Source organism: Sinocyclocheilus rhinocerous, unplaced genomic scaffold (genome assembly GCF_001515625.1).
Source record: "Sinocyclocheilus rhinocerous isolate Xijiao unplaced genomic scaffold, SAMN03320098_v1.1 scaffold97, whole genome shotgun sequence".
In the NCBI taxonomy this organism is placed as follows: domain Eukaryota; kingdom Metazoa; phylum Chordata; class Actinopteri; order Cypriniformes; family Cyprinidae; genus Sinocyclocheilus; species Sinocyclocheilus rhinocerous.
In genome coordinates, this window is record NW_015666183.1 from 1,981,347 (window position 1) to 2,003,442 (window position 22,096).

The 22,096-nt window shown below is 35.3% G+C and overlaps 4 protein-coding genes across 4 annotated transcripts in view; all 4 read left to right on the forward strand.

Annotated features, from left to right (window-relative positions):
• Positions 1–4,846, forward strand: part of LOC107732105 (STE20-like serine/threonine-protein kinase) — a 21,216-nt gene extending 16,370 nt beyond the window's left edge. Inside the window, exons 10-15 of the mRNA XM_016543361.1 lie at positions 1,228–1,378; positions 1,975–2,697; positions 4,096–4,187; positions 4,270–4,384; positions 4,447–4,553; positions 4,641–4,846. Of these exons, the coding sequence (XP_016398847.1) occupies positions 1,228–1,378; positions 1,975–2,697; positions 4,096–4,187; positions 4,270–4,384; positions 4,447–4,553; positions 4,641–4,844 (1,392 nt within the window). The 3' untranslated portion in view covers positions 4,845–4,846. The remainder of the gene's footprint in view (positions 1–1,227; positions 1,379–1,974; positions 2,698–4,095; positions 4,188–4,269; positions 4,385–4,446; positions 4,554–4,640) is intronic.
• Positions 4,847–4,868: 22 nt separating this feature from the next.
• LOC107732060 (mitogen-activated protein kinase kinase kinase 14-like) lies at positions 4,869–5,460 on the forward strand (the record flags this gene model as incomplete). Its single annotated transcript, XM_016543296.1, has 3 exons — positions 4,869–4,989; positions 5,052–5,158; positions 5,246–5,460. Coding segments are annotated over 3 exons (432 nt in total), but the record flags the coding sequence as incomplete, so codon positions are not given.
• Positions 5,461–5,966: 506 nt separating this feature from the next.
• On the forward strand, positions 5,967–10,361 carry LOC107732104 (ADP-ribosylation factor 1). The gene is made up of 5 exons (XM_016543360.1): positions 5,967–6,064; positions 6,915–7,070; positions 7,310–7,420; positions 7,568–7,692; positions 9,330–10,361. Exons 2-5 carry the CDS (start codon positions 6,923–6,925, stop codon positions 9,489–9,491), a joined length of 546 nt encoding a protein of 181 aa, XP_016398846.1. The 5' UTR covers positions 5,967–6,064; positions 6,915–6,922; the 3' UTR covers positions 9,492–10,361.
• Positions 10,362–14,586: 4,225 nt separating this feature from the next.
• LOC107732061 (growth factor receptor-bound protein 7-like) lies at positions 14,587–21,772 on the forward strand. Its single transcript, XM_016543297.1, has 11 exons — positions 14,587–14,850; positions 16,651–16,792; positions 17,079–17,235; positions 18,372–18,493; positions 18,616–18,690; positions 18,779–18,916; positions 19,019–19,129; positions 20,056–20,113; positions 20,217–20,304; positions 20,384–20,477; positions 20,555–21,772. The coding sequence occupies exons 1-11, from the start codon at positions 14,687–14,689 to the stop codon at positions 20,699–20,701; spliced, it is 1,296 nt and encodes a 431-aa protein (XP_016398783.1). The 5' UTR covers positions 14,587–14,686; the 3' UTR covers positions 20,702–21,772.
• Positions 21,773–22,096: the final 324 nt, after the last annotated feature.

Sequence of the window (22,096 nt, forward strand, 5' to 3'; positions counted from 1 at the left end):
GCTTGTGAATTCCCTAGTTGTTTTTATACATAATTGTTTACTTTTATTAGGTTGTGGATTTAAATTTATATTAAGGCATTCCCAAAGACTACTTTTTGTCAAGGTTAAATTTTTTTTGTTGTTTTAATTGTTGATTTGAAGTGTAGGTTTTTGCATTAGTTTCAATGCATTTGTAATTATTGATTTTATTTTACATAGTTGCAGTGTTACAGTAACACCAGTTCATAGGTGTGTGTGTGTGTGTGTACAAGTGTGTGTCCGCGCGTGTGTGAGTTGGTGTTGATTTTGCACTCTAGATGTTTTAGAGTTTCACCCCTTCATTGCTGTGCAATTTTTTCTGCATTGTGGGGGGTTTGTAGATTGTACTCACAAAACACACCAGTTCATAGGTGTGTGTGTGTGTGTGTGTGTGTGAATGGATGTGTTGGTTTTGCACTCTTGATGTTTTAGAGTTTCACCCCATCATTGCTGTGTACTTTTTTTCTGCATTGTGGCAGATTTGTAGATTGCACACACAAAAATATGCTGAATTTTTGTGTTTTTGTCAATTTCCCATTCATTTCCTATGGTTGGTCATTTTTGACCGAAGACCATGAGTGTGACTTTTTTTTTTTTACGACCACTTAGCTTTTTTGAATCATGCCCTCAATTTTTTTGTGTTCACATACAAAGTGCCATAAAAGTCACCAAGTTTTGTACCATTCTGGTGAAGCTACGGTTTTTAAAAATTCAAAATGTAAAATTCTCCGGTCAGAAGTGACCGAAGACCGCACAAGGGTTAAATAAAAAGGACTTTAGGTAAATGGGTGCAGAGCCAGTGGTGGTTTTGTAGGCAACCATTAATGCCTTGAATTTTATGCGAGCAGCTATTGGTAGCCAGTGCAAATAGATAAACAGAGGTGTGACGTGCATTTTTTTCGGCTCATTAAAAATCAATCTTGGTGCCGCATTCTGGATTAATTGTAAAGGTTTGATAGAACTGGCTGGAAGACCTACCAAGAGAGCATTGCAATAGTCCAGCCTGGACAGAACAAAAGCTTGAACAAGGAGTTGTGAAGCATGTTCCGAAAGAAAGGGCCTGATCTTCCTGATGTTGAATAAAGCAAATCTGCAGGACCGGGCGGTTTCAGCAATGCGGTTTACCACACCTCCTCATTCTTTACGAGGACTATTTTAGAAATAGGACTGCTTTTGACTCTACTGTATGAAATGTGTTCTGACTGTCAGATTGTGAGTGAGCCGCCTCCTTTATGGGAGATTCCACCTGACTGTGACCCGCTGACCTATGATGTCATCGAAGCGGGACTGGTTAAGGAGCCGAGAGAGAGACATTCGGCATCAGAACTGCTGCAAAAGACTGTGAAAGCACTCAGAACAGGTGCAAACTGTTTTTGGATGGTTATAAAATATGATGAAATGTGTATAACATAAATAATTCTCATGTCAACAAATGTTTGGGATTGGTAAGTTTTTATTTTATTTTTATATTTAAAGAAGTTTCTTATGCTCACCAAAGCTGCATTTATTTGATAAAAAATACAGTAAAAACAGTAAAATTGTGAAATATCATTACAGTGTAAAAAGACAGTTTTCTATTTGAATAGAGTTTAAAATGTAATTTATTCCTGTGATCAAAGCTGAATTTTCAGCATCATTACTCCAGTCTTCAGTGTCACATGATCCTTCAGAAATCATTCTAATATGCTGATTTGCTGCTCAAGAAACATTTCTGATTATTATTAATATTAAAAATAGTTGTGCTGCTTAATATTCTTTGGAAACCATGATCCTTTTTTTTCAGAATTCTTTGATAAATAGAAAGTTCGAAATAACAGTTTGATTTGAAATAGAAATCATTTGCAACATTATAAGGACTTTACTGTCACTTTTGATCAATTTAATGCATCCTTGCTGAATAAAATATTCATTTGAAAATCTTACTGACCCCAAACTCTTGATTTTATGCATATTTAGTATGTGGGCTCTCTGGTCCTGAGGAATCAGCTAAACGGCATTCAGCATCTGCATTCGAGGACTGTCCGAATGTGAACTTGCACAAGACGCCTGTCCCATCCAACACAGAAACTCCAGTGAAAACAAGTCCTTCTGGCTTCCCAGAAGACCTCTCAGCACCCACAATCCACTGGGTGAGCACATGGAGACAAACGGCACCAAATGAGGATGATTCTGACTCCACGACGGAGGAGAGCGAGTGGGATGAAGATGCAGATATGAACAGACTAAGAAGAGACAAGATGAGCAGCAGGATAGACAGATACTGGGGTGAGGAGGAAAATAACGAGGAACAAAACTTTTCAGAAGATGACAGCGAGCTCGAATCTGATGAAGACACATCGCAGATCAATGAAAATGTCAAAGCGACAGATCAAACAGAGGCTGAAGAAAGCAAAACTGATTATTTCATTGAAAAAAGAGTTGTGTTTGGAGGATGCGGTGAATATGACAGAAGTCTTTTAGAGGAATCAGAGAGCTGGGATGGAGAGATCCGAAGCGTTGTGGATGACGAGGAGGTGGAGAGTGATTTGGAGAGTCTTCGAGAGCTTGGCAGCGATTGGGTGCAGGAGTGGGAGCCGTTTCTACAGCTCCAGACACTTTATCGCCCAAAAGAAGCTCAACTGCAGAGCGAAGACAGCTATTCGGAGTCTGAAGAAGAGTCGGTCATGCTGAGGGAGAGTGGTGAGTTGTTGTTTGTTGTGTGTGTGTGTGATTGATTTGATTCAAACTAAATATCTGTCCATTTCGTCTTTGATTTCTTTCCTCTATGCACTGAAATAAAAGGCTAACGGAATATTGCTTTTCTTTTCCATACAATGAAAGTGAATGTAAAAGGCAGCAGTTCATATGACTTATGCAGTACACTCTTAAAAATAAAGGTTCTTTATTGGCATCTATGGTTCCATGAAGAACCTTTAACATTCATGGAACCTTTCCATTGAAAAAAATTGTTTTTTTTTTATAGTAGAAAAAAGTTCTTCACATCTAGAAAAAAAAATTTCTTTTAAGAATGTTTCACTGAAAGGTGTTCTTCTTTGGTTCTTCTCTATGGCATCACTGCAACCCCCCCCCCCCCCCCCCCCCCTTGGAACCTTTATTTTTTTTAAGTGTATACACTCAAAAAAATGTTGGGTTGTTTCAACCCTACTTTGGGTCAAATATGGACTAACCCAACTTTTGGGTTAAAAAATTTATGTAAAAATTTAACCCAACCGCTGGGTTAGTCCATATTTGACCCAAAGTTGGGTTGAAACAACCCAGCATTTTTTTGAGTGTAGTCCAAGTCTTCTAAAGCCATACGATAGTGACTGATGTACATCTGTCTTCTTGATGTACATCCAAATGAAACATCAAAAAAAAAAAAAGTTAGGGCGGGACTTGGTTTTATGCATTCGGTTTTGATTGGATATCGAGATGGGGGCGTGGCAGTAAAAATTAATTCAGTCGATTGTGGAGGGGCGGGGTTTAAGCAAACTAAATGATTGGAGAAATCCATCATACATCACCAGTGGTGTGTAAATAATGTTATCTTAGTAACTCGAGGACCATGATTTTGCCACGTCGGATATGTTCATGGATCAACATCCTTGATCAACAACACTTAAAAATAAAGGTTTTCTATGGTTCCATGAACAACCTTAAACATCCATGGAACATTTTCATTCCACAAAAGTTCTTTATAGTGTGAAAAGATTCTTTGGGTTTTTTAAAAAGTTCTTCACACTAAGAAAAAAATTTTCTTTTAAGAACTGTTCAATGAAAGTTTCTTTTTGGAAGCTAAAATGGTTCTTCTATGGCATTGCTGTGAAAACCTTCTTTTGAAACCTTTATTTTGACCGTTCAACATTTCCATTTACCAATCTGATTCTGTGGATAAGGAAAAGAGTAGGTTTAGGGTTAGGTACTTGAATAGGTTCTCTGTTTTTTTCCCCCAAGATTTTGCTTATGATTTACATACACCTTTGCAGCATACTGTGTCTCAAACATTTTAGGAAATGCATCAAACAGCAAATGTAGCTCAAATGTTCTGATACAGAGCACTTTTTATGCTTTTTTTTCTCTCCTTTTTTCTCTCCACAGAACAAAAAGGCACAAGTTTACCTGATTCTCATGGACCGCAGCCTTTCACCTGCACCATCCGCTGTGACTCTGAGCAAGACCTTAGTGATGAGGTAAACCTGCAGACAGAATCATGAGTTTTATGAAGGTTATTGTGCCAGAACATCAAATTAACTCAATGTTCTTGTTTTAAAGGACTCTGATGATTTAAGCTCGGGGGTCTTTTCCTCCTGTAGCACTGCAGATGGTCAAAGCTTCAATGTGGATTGGTCAGTGTCAACTGATCAGACCCCGTCTTGCTACTTTGAAGGTAATTTTCATCATTTCAGGTGCTTAATGTGTTTGTGAGTATTGATTTGTGTATGTGTGCAGGTCTTGGCGTGGATATATGGGTTGAAGATGTAAGCGGAGAGAGTTTAAAGATCAGAGAGAGGCCTCAGGTGAAAATCGGACACATAGCTGTGGGAATCAGTGAACAGGTGAGATTTCATAATTATACATAAATAAGATTCCCGTAAACAGAGATTAAACAGCGCATTCAAACAGCATTTACTTCTTTATCACAGATATCTTTGAGGACCTTCAGTTTGGCCACCCTAGACGGGCGTCTGGTGTCTCCGGACACAGAAGTGTGCGAGTCAGGCATGTGGTTGCAGTGTGTTCCTGCTCCTGACGGCAGTCCCAGCTGGGATTGGAGGGTCAGAGATGGAAAACTGGAGCTGCAAGAATATGATGAACATTCAGATACCTGCTCAACTTTGGCACTCTAGCAAAAGTGACTCAATGTTCTTGTTTTAAAGGACTCTGATGATTTAAGCTCGGGGGTCTTTTCCTCCTGTAGCACTGCAGATGGTCAAAGCTTCAATGTGGATTGGTCAGTGTCAACTGATCAGACCCCGTCTTGCTACTTTGAAGGTAATTTTCATCATTTCAGGTGCTTAATGTGTTTGTGAGTATTGATTTGTGTATGTGTGCAGGTCTTGGCGTGGATATATGGGTTGAAGATGTAAGCGGAGAGAGTTTAAAGATCAGAGAGAGGCCTCAGGTGAAAATCGGACACATAGCTGTGGGAATCAGTGAACAGGTGAGATTTCATAATTATACATAAATAAGATTCCCGTAAACAGAGATTAAACAGCGCATTCAAACAGCATTTACTTCTTTATCACAGATATCTTTGAGGACCTTCAGTTTGGCCACCCTAGACGGGCGTCTGGTGTCTCCGGACACAGAAGTGTGCGAGTCAGGCATGTGGTTGCAGTGTGTTCCTGCTCCTGACGGCAGTCCCAGCTGGGATTGGAGGGTCAGAGATGGAAAACTGGAGCTGCAAGAATATGATGAACATTCAGATACCTGCTCAACTTTGGCACTCTAGCAAAAGTGACCATTACAAAACAAAAAGAACTGAGTTTTATACATCTCATTCCATTATTTTTTAGCTTTATGATGCTCACTTCATTTGTGTAGTAACTTGTTTTTGGTTGAATTTAAACATTTTCAAAATTCTCTCAGTTGAGTAAGCTTAATCATAATGTTTTAAATTGTACAATAATTTTGATGCAAATGTACACTGTACATTTGTTGTGTTGATAGTTTTGTTAGGAAAACAACACTGTTTAACTTCAGTGCTATACATAATATACACTGTATAAATACTTTTATATAAAATACATAAATATACTTTGTGCATGAAAACAAACGCTATTTCAATGCTGTGCAATGTAAACTAAGGCGTGTAGAGTCACTACAATAAATCGTTAGTTGCTACTTCCTCATTTCCCAAATCCAACCGGATCTGTCGTTCATTCTGATTGGACCTCACTCGTTGAAGGCGGGATTATGTATTGTTCTCCTAATCCGATTGGGCCGTTGTTTGTGATGGGCGGGGCTTGTCAAGCCGGTGGGTTGAGTTGCGATATACGCCATTTTGCAGTGACAGCGGTGCGCTAAAGCAGTGGAGACAGAAAGCTCGAGAAGTCCCGGTTTAGAGGTGATTTTATTTCCCTGACTTCATGATAAACATTCTCACTTGTTGACGATTACGTTAAGATAGTTAGTCATTTATTAAGCCGTTTTCAAATGACAAAATCCGTCATTTGAAGTGCCAGCTGGCTGCTCTTATCTTGTGTGTAGCTAACGTTAGTCGGCTAATTTGCTAAAGATGATTGGTTCATAAAATCAGTTTATTTGAGAAAAACACAGCCTTACGTTCCTCAAATAATATATATTAGTACTTAAAAGTGGCTGTAAAGCATCTTAAAGAATTGTTCGTGGTCAATAGTGTAGACAAAGCTAGCTATCCTGCTATTATGACAGAAGTATATGCCAATTAAAGTTTATTTAGAAAATTATTAAATTAATGTTAATCTTACTTTTATGTCGTGTAGTAACCTAATTAAACTTTGGATTAAATGTGAATGCCCTGCCAGTCTGATAGTAATTCTCCATTTTATTAGACATTTATTTACAAAAACACAAAATGTGCCATATATTTTATAATAAACAGTCATTTAAATCACATTAAATTAGTTTGAAGTGTCTATCCCAGTATCCAAGACATGTATGATGTTTGTCTTTGTATACTTTGATTTATTAAAAAAATAAAAAGTTCTATCTGTCATATAATATCAGACCATTTTATTCTTCCTGTGAACTTTTATGAAAATGTATGACTTTCTTTATTTAAAAACGTTGCATTGTCATTACAGGGTCTTGTTTTCTAACCCAGCATTAAATGGGACTTTTGAATTAAAGTCAGTGCACTGACATGCATGTAGTTTATGTGCTGTATAACCTCTTTTTTTAAATTGCTAATATATGTTTAACTCTTATTTTTGCAGTGTAAAGCATGGGGAATGTCTTTGCGAACCTGTTTAAGGGTTTGTTTGGGAAGAAGGAGATGAGAATTCTCATGGTCGGTCTTGATGCCGCCGGTAAAACCACCATCCTGTACAAACTCAAGCTGGGAGAAATAGTTACCACCATTCCCACTATCGGTACGGCTGAAGACGTCATCTGTTACTTGTTTTTGTTAGTGTATGCTATCTTGAAAACACATTCAAACACTTTGTCAATCTGATTATCTCACGGTTTGACCTTGACTTGTGCATCACGGTGCACAAAAGTCTTTTGTTCAGATTATCTGCTGTGCTTTGCTGTATATGTGTTGAATTTGTGTCTGTAATGCCCAAGCTTTAAAGTTATTTTCACCTGTTGTGTCCTTTGTGTGCTGCAGGTTTTAATGTAGAAACGGTAGAGTATAAGAATATCAGTTTCACAGTTTGGGATGTTGGTGGCCAAGACAAAATCAGACCACTTTGGAGGCACTACTTCCAGAACACTCAAGGTATGAGAGCCAAAAACAATCAGGATGAATGATTTGCTGTGCAAATGGACTGATAGAAATTTGCCTGAGAATTTTATAGGAGTACTGTAACAAAATCATGTTCAATGATTATTGTTGTAATGATTTTCCTGATATTCCTGGTGCCAGGTCTGATCTTCGTAGTGGATAGCAATGACAGGGAACGAGTTAATGAAGCCAGAGAGGAGTTGACGAGAATGTTAGCAGAAGACGAGTTGCGTGATGCTGTCCTTCTCGTTTTTGCAAACAAACAGGTGAGCATCACTTATCTGAGGTATCTTTCTAATGTTTAATGCAAATAATAAAATCAACTGAGATAAATTGATTTATTAGCTTTAAAATGGAGAAGAAAATGTTTCCCATGCCCACTTGTGGTTTACATCAAAAGCAGTGTGTGCAATCAAACTCTACAGTATTTTGGCATAAATTTAATTGGTTTTAGACAGATGCCAACATGGATAGGTTGCATGACATTCTCATCTTAAAAAAACAAAAAAACATGAATGAAATATGACTCAGACCACATTAAACACAGGTTAACCCTCAGAGATCCAGAGCTGCAGAATTGCATAAATAAAGCAATAAAGTAATACCTGACTTTCACTAAATGTGGGTAAAACTACATAACAGTAGCTGACACTCTGAAGTTTTGGTGGGAAAAATGAATATTATCATGCTAAAGATACTATTCCTAACACTTTTGGAACAAGTTTATCTATTTACAAAGTAAATGTACATACATTTTACTATATGTTTTTAAACATGCATAAATGTGTGACCAGTGTTTGGGCTGTGCATTAAGAATCCGTCTACAACCCTCTACGGACACCTTGGCAATTGAATCGCCATTGGCTCATTCGTTCACTCGTTTTTTTATTTAATATTGAAAGTAGTAAAATGAGAAAACAGATCCTTTTTCGTTTTTCCATTTTTTTCCAAGAAACGAAAAACAAGAATTCAGCTTAATTTTTTCGTTTTTCGTTCAGGGGTAGAAAAATGAATAAACAGCTTGAATATTCGAGTTTTACACGTGGGCGGGAATTAAACGCCCCTTTCTGCTGATTGGTCAGCCGAAGATCAAACCGTGCTGTCATCAGTTCTTCCGCAGTTCCGCGCGGCAGAATAATAGTCCTCCACTGCTGCAGGTGTACGGATTCTTGATACGTTTATTGCAGCTACATCTTTTTCTCAAACTTAAAATTTTACATTTTGTTTATTTAATTTTTTATATATATATATGATTTTTTTTGTTCTCGCACAATGGAAACTGTTCAGTGAATGGTAAAATTTTTCTTGTGTTTTTTGAGATTTTTGTCATTATTGTCTCATTGATATAACAGCACATTTTTAAATTAAGTGATATTAAAATATTACATTTTATTTAATTATTTATTACAATATTTAAATGGACAAATAGTGACATTTCTTAACTTGTCATTGCTGTATCCTTACTGGTTGAAATATATGTATTTTTAAAATACGTTTGAATACTGAATTGTATTGTGAATTCATAACTGTCACTTACTATATCAAAAAATATTGGTGAAATTTTGCAACCCTAAGCAAGCACCCTAAAAGATTTGTTTTATAATATAATGGCTTCCTAACAACATTTTTAAGGGTGAAAAAAAAATACATAATGAACTATTAATTATTTGGTTTTCTGAGGTTAAAAAGTGATATTTAATGTAAAATCTGGGTGTGTTTTGCACAGTCATAAAAAAAAAATCAAGTTTTACTTCTTAAATATCCTGTTTCACTTGAATTTGTCACGTTACGCAAGTAAAATAGTTTGTGAATGCCATTTCACGATGATTTTACGTGACTCATGCGCATGTTGTCTGGCTGGCTCTGAATCTCTGCAATTTGATTTGTCTCTTGTTCATCACAGGACCTTCCCAATGCCATGAACGCAGCTGAGATCACAGACAAACTGGGCCTTCACGCCCTCCGTCATCGTAACTGGTACATCCAGGCCACCTGCGCCACCAGCGGAGACGGGCTCTACGAGGGGCTGGACTGGCTTTCCAATCAGCTAAAAAATCAGAAATGAGCTCGTCTACCGCCTCCAAATCTGTGTGCGTGTTGTCGTACGAATGGGTAGGTGTGCGTGATGTGTGCGTGTGTCAGAGAGCGAGACACACACAGCTACAGTACTGACCCAGACTTAGACTGAACTCAGTATCCCATGTTCCCCTCTTTCATTTAGGTTTGGGCATTGCTGATTCAGACTGTGTTTGTGTGTGTGCATGTGTGCATAGTTTATCTTTATTATGCACGTTAGCAAGAATGTATCGTTTCTGTGTGTTCATGTGTGTATGAAGGCTTCTCTGTCTGTTTGCTTGGTTTGGGAATGACCCTGGCGTGCCTTTTATACACACACATCTCCTCTTATCGTTCCACCTCACAAACTGTAATACGACTCATTGTTTGGTTTTTTTGCTCCATACTGCACCACGCGTGGTTTTCACATGGCGAAGAAAGAACCAAGGTTGTCGTAATGAACCTGCAATAACCTAGTATCCCAGTATTACAGGCCTGCTGAATATACAACCCATACACTTTCCATATAGCATTTTAAATTGAGATTAAAAACCTGCCCTGTATCTTTAGGAAAAACTGTGTTGTAACCTGTATCAGGTCAGGATCGATTCGCTCAGATTCCCCCCGAAGCACCACTATCCTTGATTGTTCTTTTGAGTCATTTGAAAATCAGGCTGTTTTATTTTCGGCTCTTCAGCTCCATGTTTTAATTTGTGTCCGAATGTGGGTAGTGGAGTCGTGGGCAGATCTCTGGTTTCCTGCTGTACACTACCTGTTTCCAGCCGCCACACAGACCCCAAGCACAATCACAGACTGCTGAACATTCCCCCTACCACCAAATTGTTGGATTTGATTTGAATTAAAAACATCATATATTACATGTTTCTTTATGTTCGTTTCCTGTGTCCTGGAGAATCTTGTGGGTTGTAAAAATGGAAGGATTCCAAAGTCCAGAGTTGAGATTAATCCAGTATTCTTAAAGTAATTTTTCCCAAAGAGTATTTTGGATCAAAGTAAACACTAGCTTCAGTCAGTTTTGGGTCATATATGTATATATTAAGGAATTAATGTTTTATTCTGGAAAAAAAATAAATAATAAATAATGAAGTTTGGGTTGGAAACATTTTTAATGATTTTAAATGAAGTATCTTCTGCTCACCAAGACTGTCTTTATTTGATTAAAAAATATAGTAAAAAATAGTAATATTGTGAAATATTATTAGAATTTAAATAACTGATTTCTATTTTAATATTATTTTAAAATGTATTACTGTGATCAAAGCTGAATTTTCAGTATCATTACTCCAGTCTTCAGTGTCACGTGATCCTTCAGAACTCATTATAATATGCTAATTTGCTGCTCAAGTAATATTTCTTATTATAAATGTTAAAAATAGTTATTGAGGAAAAATGTGTCATGGCTTCTTCAAAATACTTAAACCTACATGTGTTAATGCAATTAGTTGAATTAAAGCTGAACTCGGTATTATCCACAAATAGCTATAGTAACTTTGATATTTTGCTGGGAAATATATAATGGTAAATATTTATAAAGGAAAAGAATAACATAGATGAGTTCCACCCTTAATCTGGAAAACCTGCGATGGAGAGATGCATATAGGAAAGAGGTAAGAATTTATTTTGCAATTTCTAAGTAAATTTTCTTTATAGCAGGTAAAATAAATTTGATATCGAAACTAATGTATTCAGTTATAAAAAAAATATATAGTTGACTACAAATTATCGGTGACTTTTTCTCAAAATTGCAGCTGTGGGGTAAAGTGTGTCAGATGCTGCAGGTGAGCCGCGTTCGACGGGCTGAATCAGTGAAGGTGTAATCTGTGAAATCTTGAAAATTGTTTAGCAGCATTCACATTGTGAATATGAAATATTTTCCTTGTTGGTTTGTCAAAATAAGTAGGAAATATTACTAGTTATTGCTCAATCATTGAACTTCCCAATGACTTGACACATTTACCGCTAATGTGGGGCAAGGTGTGTTATTGGACCTTTTTTTTTGTGAAGTCTCATTTTATGGCCCCATGTTATAGATGTTTTGTTCTAACTTCTGTTGACAACAGGCATGCTGAAATATAAGTAGTAGCCTATTAATTTGACCTAATTTCTTTGTGTCTAATGGACAACTTAAAGGGATAGTTCTCCCCAAAATAAATCTGCCATAATTTAAAACCCTTCATGTCGTTCATATTTTAAAGAATATTTGTTTTCGTCCATACAAAGGTCAATCGAGTCCAAAACAAGACTGGAACGACATGAGGGTGAGGGAATGATGACACAATGATCATTTTGGGGTGAACGGTCCCTTTAAAAAGTTTTAACACAATCAATTGAAGCTCGAATATGACCTATAAGCATTGTCTGTTGCGTATGAGTAGAAGCACATGGGCTGTTGTAGAAAAACCAGCATGAATTCATCAGCTCCCTGTCTGTAAGCTGTAGGCGTGACCCTCCCTGCTCTTCCTGCACCTGTGCGTTCATGAGCTCCGCCCACGCGTCAGGTGTTTCGAACGAAACTCGGCTGAAGTAAAGAGGATGTTACTCATGCCGGCTGGACTGGATGAAACACTCCACAAACGCTCAAACTTCAGTTTGTGTCACCATATACCGATACCAGACAACAACAACAAGTGGACGGTTCACATGCAGGTGAGTTTTTAACTGTATGACTTAAATTAAACTCTGCGTATGTCAACATATTAGTAGAACAGAAACTAAACTGTCAACAGTAAGAGACTCAGATTTATGATCTAAATTGACCCTGAGCTGTTAATACACCGTGTCCTAAAGGATAGTGTCAAGGAATATGTTTTTATGTTTTGTTTCATGAGTTTGAACTACACAACTGCAATACGCTTCACAAAAATGACTGGTACAAAATAGCACTGAATGATAGGGTTAATTCAGGTCAAAAACAATAATTTCAGTGTCAAACTGTCGTCCAAATTACGCAATTCACTCTCTAATGGCGTTTAGTTTACTTTAGTTAGTAATCTGTACATCTAGAATAGTGATTCCCAAATCTGCCTTGTTAAACTTATAAAAAAACCGCGTAAAATTATTAAATGTGTTCAATGTCATTATTTTAAAGAAACAAACAAACAAATGTAAAACCGTAGTGTGTGCAAGCTTTATAAATTTGTCTAGGCTTAGATGTGTCTCGTCACATGATTATATTTGCTAATTGGTCTTTTTTATTTAATAGTAGTGATTTAGTGTTGAATAATATCCAGCAGGATGTAAGTTAAAGGGATAGTTCACTCAAAAAAGAAAATTACCCCCTGATTTACTCACCCTCAGTCATCCTAGGTGTATATGACTTTCTTCTTTCAGACGAATACTATCAGAGTTATATTTAAAAAATGTCCTTGCTCTTCTGAGTTTTATTATGGCAGTGAATGGGTGTTGAGATTTTGAAGCCCAAAAAAGTGCATCCATCCATCATAAAATCTACCCCCCCCGGCTCTGGGGGGGGGGGTTAATAAAGGTCGCCTTAAAAAAAAAACTCGGGTGAGAATATGGTAGTCTTGTGAGAACAAGGTTTTGTTTACAGCAAAGGAACACCAGTCTCCTCTTGGCTTTTATTGAAATCCTCGTTTTGTGCTTTGAATTCGTGACCGGTGTTTTGTTTTGCACTCTCTGCATTCGTCACTTCTCACAGGAGCTTATGCCTACGTCCTACTCCATCCGCTGGAACGCCTCTATCTCAAGAACGTGAGTATGACAGTTAGCAGAAGCTTGAGATTACGGTTTATAAAGTTTTAAATATGGATATCTTTCTCACACAAACACATCGATTCGCTTCAGAAGACTTTTATTAACCCCCCGTAGCCTTGTGGAGTATTTTTTATGATGAATGGATGCACTATTTGGGCTTCAAAGTCTCAGCCACCATTCATTGCCATTATAAATCTTAGAAGAGTCGGGACATTTAAAAAAATATATAACTCCGATTGTATTCGTCTGAAAGAAGAAGTCATATACACCTAGGATGACTTGGTGGGTGAATAAATCGTGGGGTAATTTAGATTTTAGGGTGAGATATTTCTTCAATAGTAACCAAAAAAAAAGAAAGTTGGGTAAAACTGCTCTAAAATATTGAGTATTGTTTGTTTTAGTAACGTTAGACTCAACAGCTGCTTTATTACGTATTAAAAATATTAACCTATTTAAGTTTGCATGTACTTTTAATTGGTAAAAGGCAGTTGTTCTCATCATTTGTCGATGCTATATTATACTACACTTCTTTTTAAACATCGGTGATGAAACGACATCAAAGCAGAACAAACACAAGCTTATCATGCAGAAGACGAAGAGACAGGTGCACAACTGCTTGCACTTTCATTTCTCCAACCTGTTTGACTGTCATCACGTTTGGTTTGTGTTTAACCTGCAGCCTCTCTGAACTGGTCGTTTCTTGATGCATGTTTAGGAGAAACCCTCAAATGCATTTTCTCTTTGAGCATGAAAATGTGGTCTGTGTGGTTTACCCTCTTTGTTATTTGATGTAAGTAGTGCCCGCAGCCTTGTACAGGGACAATAGAGCTTTATTTGCAGAGAGTGACAAGATAGGTACAAGATAGTGTGTCAAGTGCATTAGGTACAGAAAAGAAATGGACTGCGCGTTATTTGTTTGTGCGGTTTCATAAATATTAGAAAGTATGATTAGTTGATTGCTTTTCAACCCGAGAGCACTTTGTGTGTTTAGCAGACAGACTTGCTGAAAAGTGTTGACATGCATTTGTTTATCATTTGTTGGTTTAAGAGGTGAACGGTTGAGTTTCACTGCCAGCTTCCTGGTTCACGAGTTCTTCGTTTGTGCGATCAGACGCAGTCAACATATGAGTGTCTAGTCAACAGTTCTGTTTCCTTTAGCAACAGCGGATAAAAGATTAATAACAAAAGGTGTGACTGAAAGCCTCGGTTACACCGATTTGGCACACTTCATTGTTTTCTTTTTGCTCTTGGCTGAAAATCAGGTTCTGCCGTGTTGAGTAAAATCTATTTTTGGGAAGGGAAACTGTTTGTACAAAGGAAGGAAAACAGGAAATTTTGAGTATTGTTGCGACATGTGGATGGTGTAGAGTAGCAAATAGTTTGGTATATGAGTCACACCTGGAAGTGGTCAAATAATTTTTTACGTCTGATTTTCCAAACGGAGCGTTCGTCTCGTGTCTCTCAGCAGTGATGGAGGTGAAAGGCTGCAGGTCAGAGGTGGAAGTGTTTAGGAGGTCGACGATTGAGACCGTGTCCAGAAGAGATTCTGTTTCTGTGAAATGTTCTCCAGCTTCCCAAAACCTTCAGATGTCAACACCTCGATCGATCCCTCTGACCATCAGAAACACTCACAGGTAACTCATGGCACTTGGTGCTTATTGTATTATTTGACTGTGGTTGAAAATTTGCTTAAAATACAAACTGTAAAAAAAAAAAAACTAGCAATGCCATAATTCTTTTACATGAATTAACTTATATTTTGCACACAGTTTTATTTCATGAAATTTATTTTATTTTATTTTAAACTATAGCAATTGTGTATAACCAGCTTCAAAAAGTTCCAAGTTGTGTTTAAAGATGTAGTTGTGTTTTCTAATTTATATTTTATATACATAATTTTATTTCTTGAAATATAATTCTTTTTTATTTAGTTTAATTTTATTTTAAACCATAGCAACAGTGTGTAAACGGCTTCAAAGAGTACCAAATTGAATTTAAAGATGTTTAAGATGTTATTTATATTTGAAGATGTTATTTATTTTAAATACATTTTTTTTCATTCAGTATAAATTATTATTATAATTTTTTTTAAATAATAGCAATATTGTATAAACAGCTTCAGACAGTTGCAAGTTGAGTTTAAAGATGTTATTTATGTTTAAAAATGTTATTCTATTTTAAATATATCATTTTATTTAATTCAATATAAATTTTATTTTATTTTAAACTATACTAATAGTGTATAAACAGCTTCAAACAGTTCCTAGTTGAGTTTAAAGATGTTTAAGATGTTATTTATATTTGAAGATGTTATTTATATTTTAAATACATATTTTTTTCATTCAGTATGAATTTTATTTTATTTTCTTTAAACAATAGCAATATTGTATAAACGGCTTCAGACAGTTGCAAGTTGAGTTAAAAGATGTTATTTATGTTTAAAAATGTTATTATATTTTAAATATATAATTTTATTTAATTCAATATAAATTATTTTATTTTAAACCATAGCAACAGTGTGTAAACGGCTTCAAAGAGTACCAAATTGAATTTAAAGATGTTTAAGATGTTATTTATATTTGAAGATGTTATTTATTTTAAATAATTTTTTTCATTCAGTATAAATTATTTTATTTATTTTATTTTAAACAATAGCAATATTGTATAACGGCTTCAGACAGTTGCAAGTTGAGTTTAAAGATGTTATTTATGTTTAAAAATGTTATTCTATTTTAAATATATCATTTTATTTAATTCAATATAAATTTTATTTTATTTTAAACTATACTAATAGTGTATAAACAGCTTCAAACAGTTCCTAGTTGAGTTTAAAGATGTTTAAGATGTTATTTATATTTGAAGATGTTATTTATATTTTAAATACATATTTTTTTCATTCAGTATGAATTTTATTTTATTTTCTTTAAACAATAGCAATATTGTATAAACGGCTTCAGACAGTTGCAAGTTGAGTTAAAAGATGTTATTTATATTTAAAAATGTTATTATGTTTTAAATATATAATTTTATTTAGTTCAGTATAAATTATTTTATTTTAAACTATACTAATAGTGTATAAACGGCTTCAAACAGTTCAGATGTTATAACAGATGTTATTTATATTTTAAATGCATAATTTTTTATTTTATTCTATTTTATTTTATTTTATTTTACTTTACTATAGAAACTGTTCCAAGTTAAGTTCAAAGCCCTGTTTACTATGAGTACACATTGTTGGTCTTATTGTGATGGTTTATTTATTAATGCATGTTATAAAAAAATCTTTATAGTGTTCATTTGATCAATTTTAGCAAATGTTCATCAAATCCTGCCTCACGTTTATTCTTGTTAAATATCCCGTTTCAGTCAGAAAGTTTACGGAAACAAAATGTGTTGACATGTTCTTCTTCTTCTTCCTTGTCTTGTGATTTTAGCATTCCAACTAAAAGGGAGTTTCGAGCTTCATCTGCACCTCTGATTCCCAATCCGTTTCCGGAGCTCTGCAGCCCGACACACTCCCCGGTGCCGACCGGATCTCTCGGCGGGAGGGATCCCCCCTCCAACAGCAGCACACACGTAAGCGTGCCTGGATGGTTTAAGCTCTGACACAAATGACAGACAGTTGCCTGTGGCCCAGTGAATTCACAGTAGTTATAATAGGTGATCCTCAGGGGAAAAACAAGTGTGCATGTACACAAACACATCACAGGGCGTTCAGTTCATAGGCTTGTCAATAAAAATACACAACACAAGCACATTCTTTGGCACTCAGAAAAGTTCATGACCTTAAACAAACAAAACAAGCATGAAAAGTCTCATGCATTTGTGTGCATCTTAATCCGATTCTTGTGTGTTTTCGTAGGTGCTCCGGGTTTTTGGGGACGCCACACACAGTCGGTCGGTTTTGGTGACGTCTGGGACGACGGCGCATGATGTCTGTAATATGTTAGCGCAGAATGCACACTGTACGGATGAGGAAAGCTGGGCTCTCATTGAACATCATTCTGCTTTAGGCCTGGGTAAGACTTGGTGTTATTGCACTAAAATGACATAATGCAATTGCTGATACACTTCTAATACTCTCCTGTGAGTTACATCTTCCAATGCAAATCCTTTCATAATGTGATGTAAAATCGCATAATTCACCTACAAAGGAAGTCTGATAGTAATAAGGTTTGTATTGGAAAACAGTGAGTTGCTGCTTTGCATTCACTTTGTTGTTTGCATGCACTTGATTTTGCACTGCAAAACAAGTTACTATCTAGTGTTTTTACTTTTGACAACTCGATAATGTAATTGCACATTCATGTCTCATTGTTTGGACAAAATCCACTCAATTCCATCGCAAATGCCACCTTGTTTGCGTAGAAATAATGCTAAGACAAAAGCTGACATGTCTCATTGTGCTTTTATGATAAGTGATTCTTTGCTGAAAGAAATCATGCACAGGGGTGTTGTGGAAAATAGCATTGAAATGAACACAACCAACATGTTATACAGGCTTTTACAGTAGCTTTAGTTGTGCTTTTGACAGGTGCTGGATTGGACGAACCTTTGGTTTCGATGAATGACAGCTTAATTAGTAAAAAGTATTTAGCAACATTTTTTTAAATAATTGTTTTACTAAACCTAGAGAATTTTAATTTAATGTTTCATTTAATTTAGAATTTTTAATTTAAATGTTAAATATTATTTGTATTTTTAAATTTAATTTATTTAAATCAAAAAATTTAAAATTCAGTTTTTCAATTTGTAAAATTTTAGTAAATGTATTTTTAATTTAGTTCAACTTTAATAAAATGTGGTTTAAAGTTTAATTTAGTTAATCTTTTTATTTAAATTGTTAAATTTAATTAGAATTTTTTATTTAATTCAATTTTAATTTTTTTTAAAATTCTGTTTCAATTTAAATGAAATTAAATATTGTTTTAAATTTTTTATTAAAAAAAACTTGAATAAAATGTAAGTAATTTAAACTTTAATTGTTTTAAAGTAAGAAATTTGATTCATTTTAAAAATGAACCATATGTATCTTCTTAATAAAAGCTTAAATCATGTCATCCTTTATGAACTGTTTAGTTTAAAGACTGTAGGTAAGTGCTGTATGAGTAGTAGCATTTGCATTCAAACTTTGCGCTTGTTTATTTTTTTTCAGAGCGCTGTCTGGAAGACCATGAGCTTGTGGTGAAGGTTCAGTCATCCTGGCCAGTAGAGAGCGACACAAAGCTGATCTTCCGCAAAAACTACGCCAAGTACGAGTTCTTCAAAAAACCTGTGGTATGAAAAATAATTTGTATTTGTATAGAAATGTTCACAATCCTTTTAACTTAAGTGATGTTACAACTAGCAAATGTAGACATTTTTAGTAATATTTAGTTTCTTTCCCCCCCGTTATGCAGTTATTTTTCCCGGAGCACATGATCTCTGACAGCGCTGATGTCACTAAAGGCATGACGTCATCAGAGCTGGTGCAGGTATGATGATCTACAGCTTTAAAAAAAAAAAAACATAAAAATGGCAATTTTATTGTCTTCATAACACTAGTAAATGTCTGTCTTGTAGAATATGGTGAAGAGCGGCTCCTGTCCAGAGATTCAAGGCTTTCTCCATGTGAGAGAGGGCGGTAAAAAGTCCTGGAAGAAACTCTATTTCGTTTTACGACGCTCTGGATTGTACTGCTCTAACAAAGGACAATCAAAGGTGCCACACACAAAAACACATTCACACACACCCACAACGTGTAAAGTGTGTATATACACATAAACATACATATCAAATCTGGATGCGTATGTATGTTTGTAGGAACCTTGGCACCTGCAGTGTGTTGGAGATCTGGAAGATCTGAATGTGTTCACAGTGTTCAATGGCCGTAAACTTTACGGGGCTCCAGGAGAGCATGTCTTCTGCATTAAGGTAGCCAATAGGAACAGAGTATCAGTGTTATTTTAGTATTAATTTTATACTGTTAGGCTGGTGATACATGGGGCAACTTTTTGAGCAATTTTGCTTGGGCCCTTACCCACTGAGAATGGGTAACAAATTTCTGTCTTGATACTTTAGATCGGTCATGTGCCCTGTGTCTCGCCTTGTTGCCCGTTGATGGCAACATTAACCAAAGTTGCCCAGCAACATTGCTCAGAAAGTCGCCACGTGTATCATCAGCATATAGTCCTTATACATATTTTGAATTAATTTTGTATTTTTATATTTTCGTTTTATTTTTTACATTTTTGTTTAAATTATTTAGTTTAAAAATATTTGTGCTTTTTATTATTTTTTAAATATTTAAATATTTAAATTTTAATTAGCTCTTTTGTTTTAGTGATTTTTTTTTTGTCAAATTATTTTTCAATTAATTGCCAGAGCAACATTTCAAATTTGTTTGTTTTTAATCTATATTATATTATATTATATTATATTAGATTAGATTAGATTATAGCTTTATTTCCATTCATAAAAAAATGGCCCAGCGTCCATTAATCGCAGTAACTTATGCTAAACCACATAAAAAGTTGATGAAAGCGATATATTTTTAGTTATTTTGTCCTATTTATTCATGTTTATAAGCTTATTTATATATATATATTTATTTAAATGTATAAAATATATATAAAATTATTATAATTAAATATAAAATATAATTTACATATAAAAATAAATATTAAATATGAATTATTTACATTCTAATAAAATATGAAAATTAAATAAATTATTATGTATAAGTTGTTATTATGAAATTATTATTAATAAATTATTATTATAACACTTTTTTTTTTGTTGCTAAAATCATTTACTCAGCTGTGTAGATGTTTCTTTAGTGGGGTGTTTTTGTGTTTCAGAAGAGAGAAGCTTTACGTCACAGTTTACCCACCAGCAGTTACGGGTCTCAGCTGTCCGGTGAGTCTCACCTCAACACTGACATCTTATAAAATCTATTGTAATCAACAAGAAAGAAGCTCTCATTACTAAAAGCTTTCTGTGTGTGTGTGTGTGTCTACAGCGGTTCATCGGGTTCAGCTGTGGTTCCATGGGGGCGTGTCTCGAACTGAAGCTCAAAGGCTATTGGAGGAGCAGGGTCAGGTGGATGGGTAAGAATCACCAGTTTTTTGACTGTCATATACGTTTGCTGTGTACAGTTGTGTTTATATCGTTTTCTCCTGTCTGCAGGATGTTTTTGATTCGTGACAGTCAGCTTCACGCGCAGTGCTTCGTGTTGTCCTTGTGTTATAAACTGAAGACCAAACACTACCTCATCATTCCCGTAAGTCTTTCTTTCTCGTTGTGTGTGTGTGTTTTTACATGAGACTGTTTCATCTTGACCTCTCTTTCTCTCTGTAGTTAGAGCAAGGAGATAAACAGTACTACACTATGGACGATGGTGTCACACTGTTTACGGATCTGCTGCAGTTGGTGGAGTTTCACCAGATCAACCGCGGCATCTTACCTGTGTGTCTCAAACACCCCTGCACTTGCATTGCACTCTAAACCTTCACCTTTGACCTCTTCCTCAAAACTAGGATCTAAATGACCCAGCACCAGTCTACAGACCATGAAGGTTTTCTTTTTACGACTCCCAGTGGATGTCAGGACATTCACCGTTTTCCATAATCCAAAAAAAGACTATATTTCTATACATAGTAATTCTATTTATATTTTATATACCTCTAGCACACTTTAAAGCTCTTTAATATTCTAAAAATACTCTAATAGTTTATGGACTATTTGTTTACAAGCTATTTGTATTCACCATCCTTCTATCCGGGAATGTTTCTAAACCGGAAAGTGCACAATCATGTGGGAACTTCCTGCTATTCCTTTCTTCAACACTGGGCGGCGCACTGGTGCTTTGAATGCTTTACTGTCCAGGAATTCTTCATTTATGCAATAGTCATGCAGGGATACATTAATGCATATCTGAAGTTGCAGAAGGAGGCGATTTCAATGTAGCAGATTTATTATTATTATTATTAATAAGAATAATAATATTTATTTATATTTTTTGTTCAACACTGTCTAATTTATGGGTGTTTTTTCATAATACTGATGTTTAATATAATTGAGACCAGTTGCTTTATTTTATATTTTTATTTACTTGACTCTATTTTATCATTGTTCAATACTTGTTCTGGTTAACAGTTGTGTGTATGTAGTTTAATTCTGACCAAAACCTCAAGTTTTTAAGGTGTGTGTGTGTGTGTGTGTGTGTGTTCTGCATTAAATTGTATTTGACTCTCAGCAGGACCATTTCTGGAGACGAACCTTCAGATTGTGTGTGTGTTTTTCTGTATGCTTCAGTTAACTTGACATCACAGTACATCAGTTGTCAGGTCTCCACTGTGTTGTTGCCATGGAGATTATTCCTTTAATATTCAGGGGAGGTCATCAGTCCAGGCAGTAGTATATACTGTAGGCTATATATGCTGTGACTGATTTGCATGACTCACTTTGAATCCGATTATTGAATGAGATGGTAATTTATTCAGATGTAAGTCAGGTGATCACCTCACCTTAGCTGTTGATAAATCATACATTAATCCGGTATTATAAGGGTAAATAAAGGAGCCGGTGATCAGTCGCTGAGTCGGTGAAGGACGCTTCATTCATCCTGACAATAATAAATATCAATATAGTGTGAAATTGTAGAGTAATGAATCAATATGGAATCAGTTCTGATTTCAACTGAGTAAAAAAGGAAGGAAGTTATCTACATAACTGTTGTGAGCATAGATGAATGTTCAATATATTAATATAAAAAATATGCATTAATGTATACATTACTATTATATATTTTTTTATTATTATATACATTTAATTTAAATTGTATGCTATAAATCATAACTGAATTAGCAATTATGTATTTATAAATGTTTATAAAAGTAT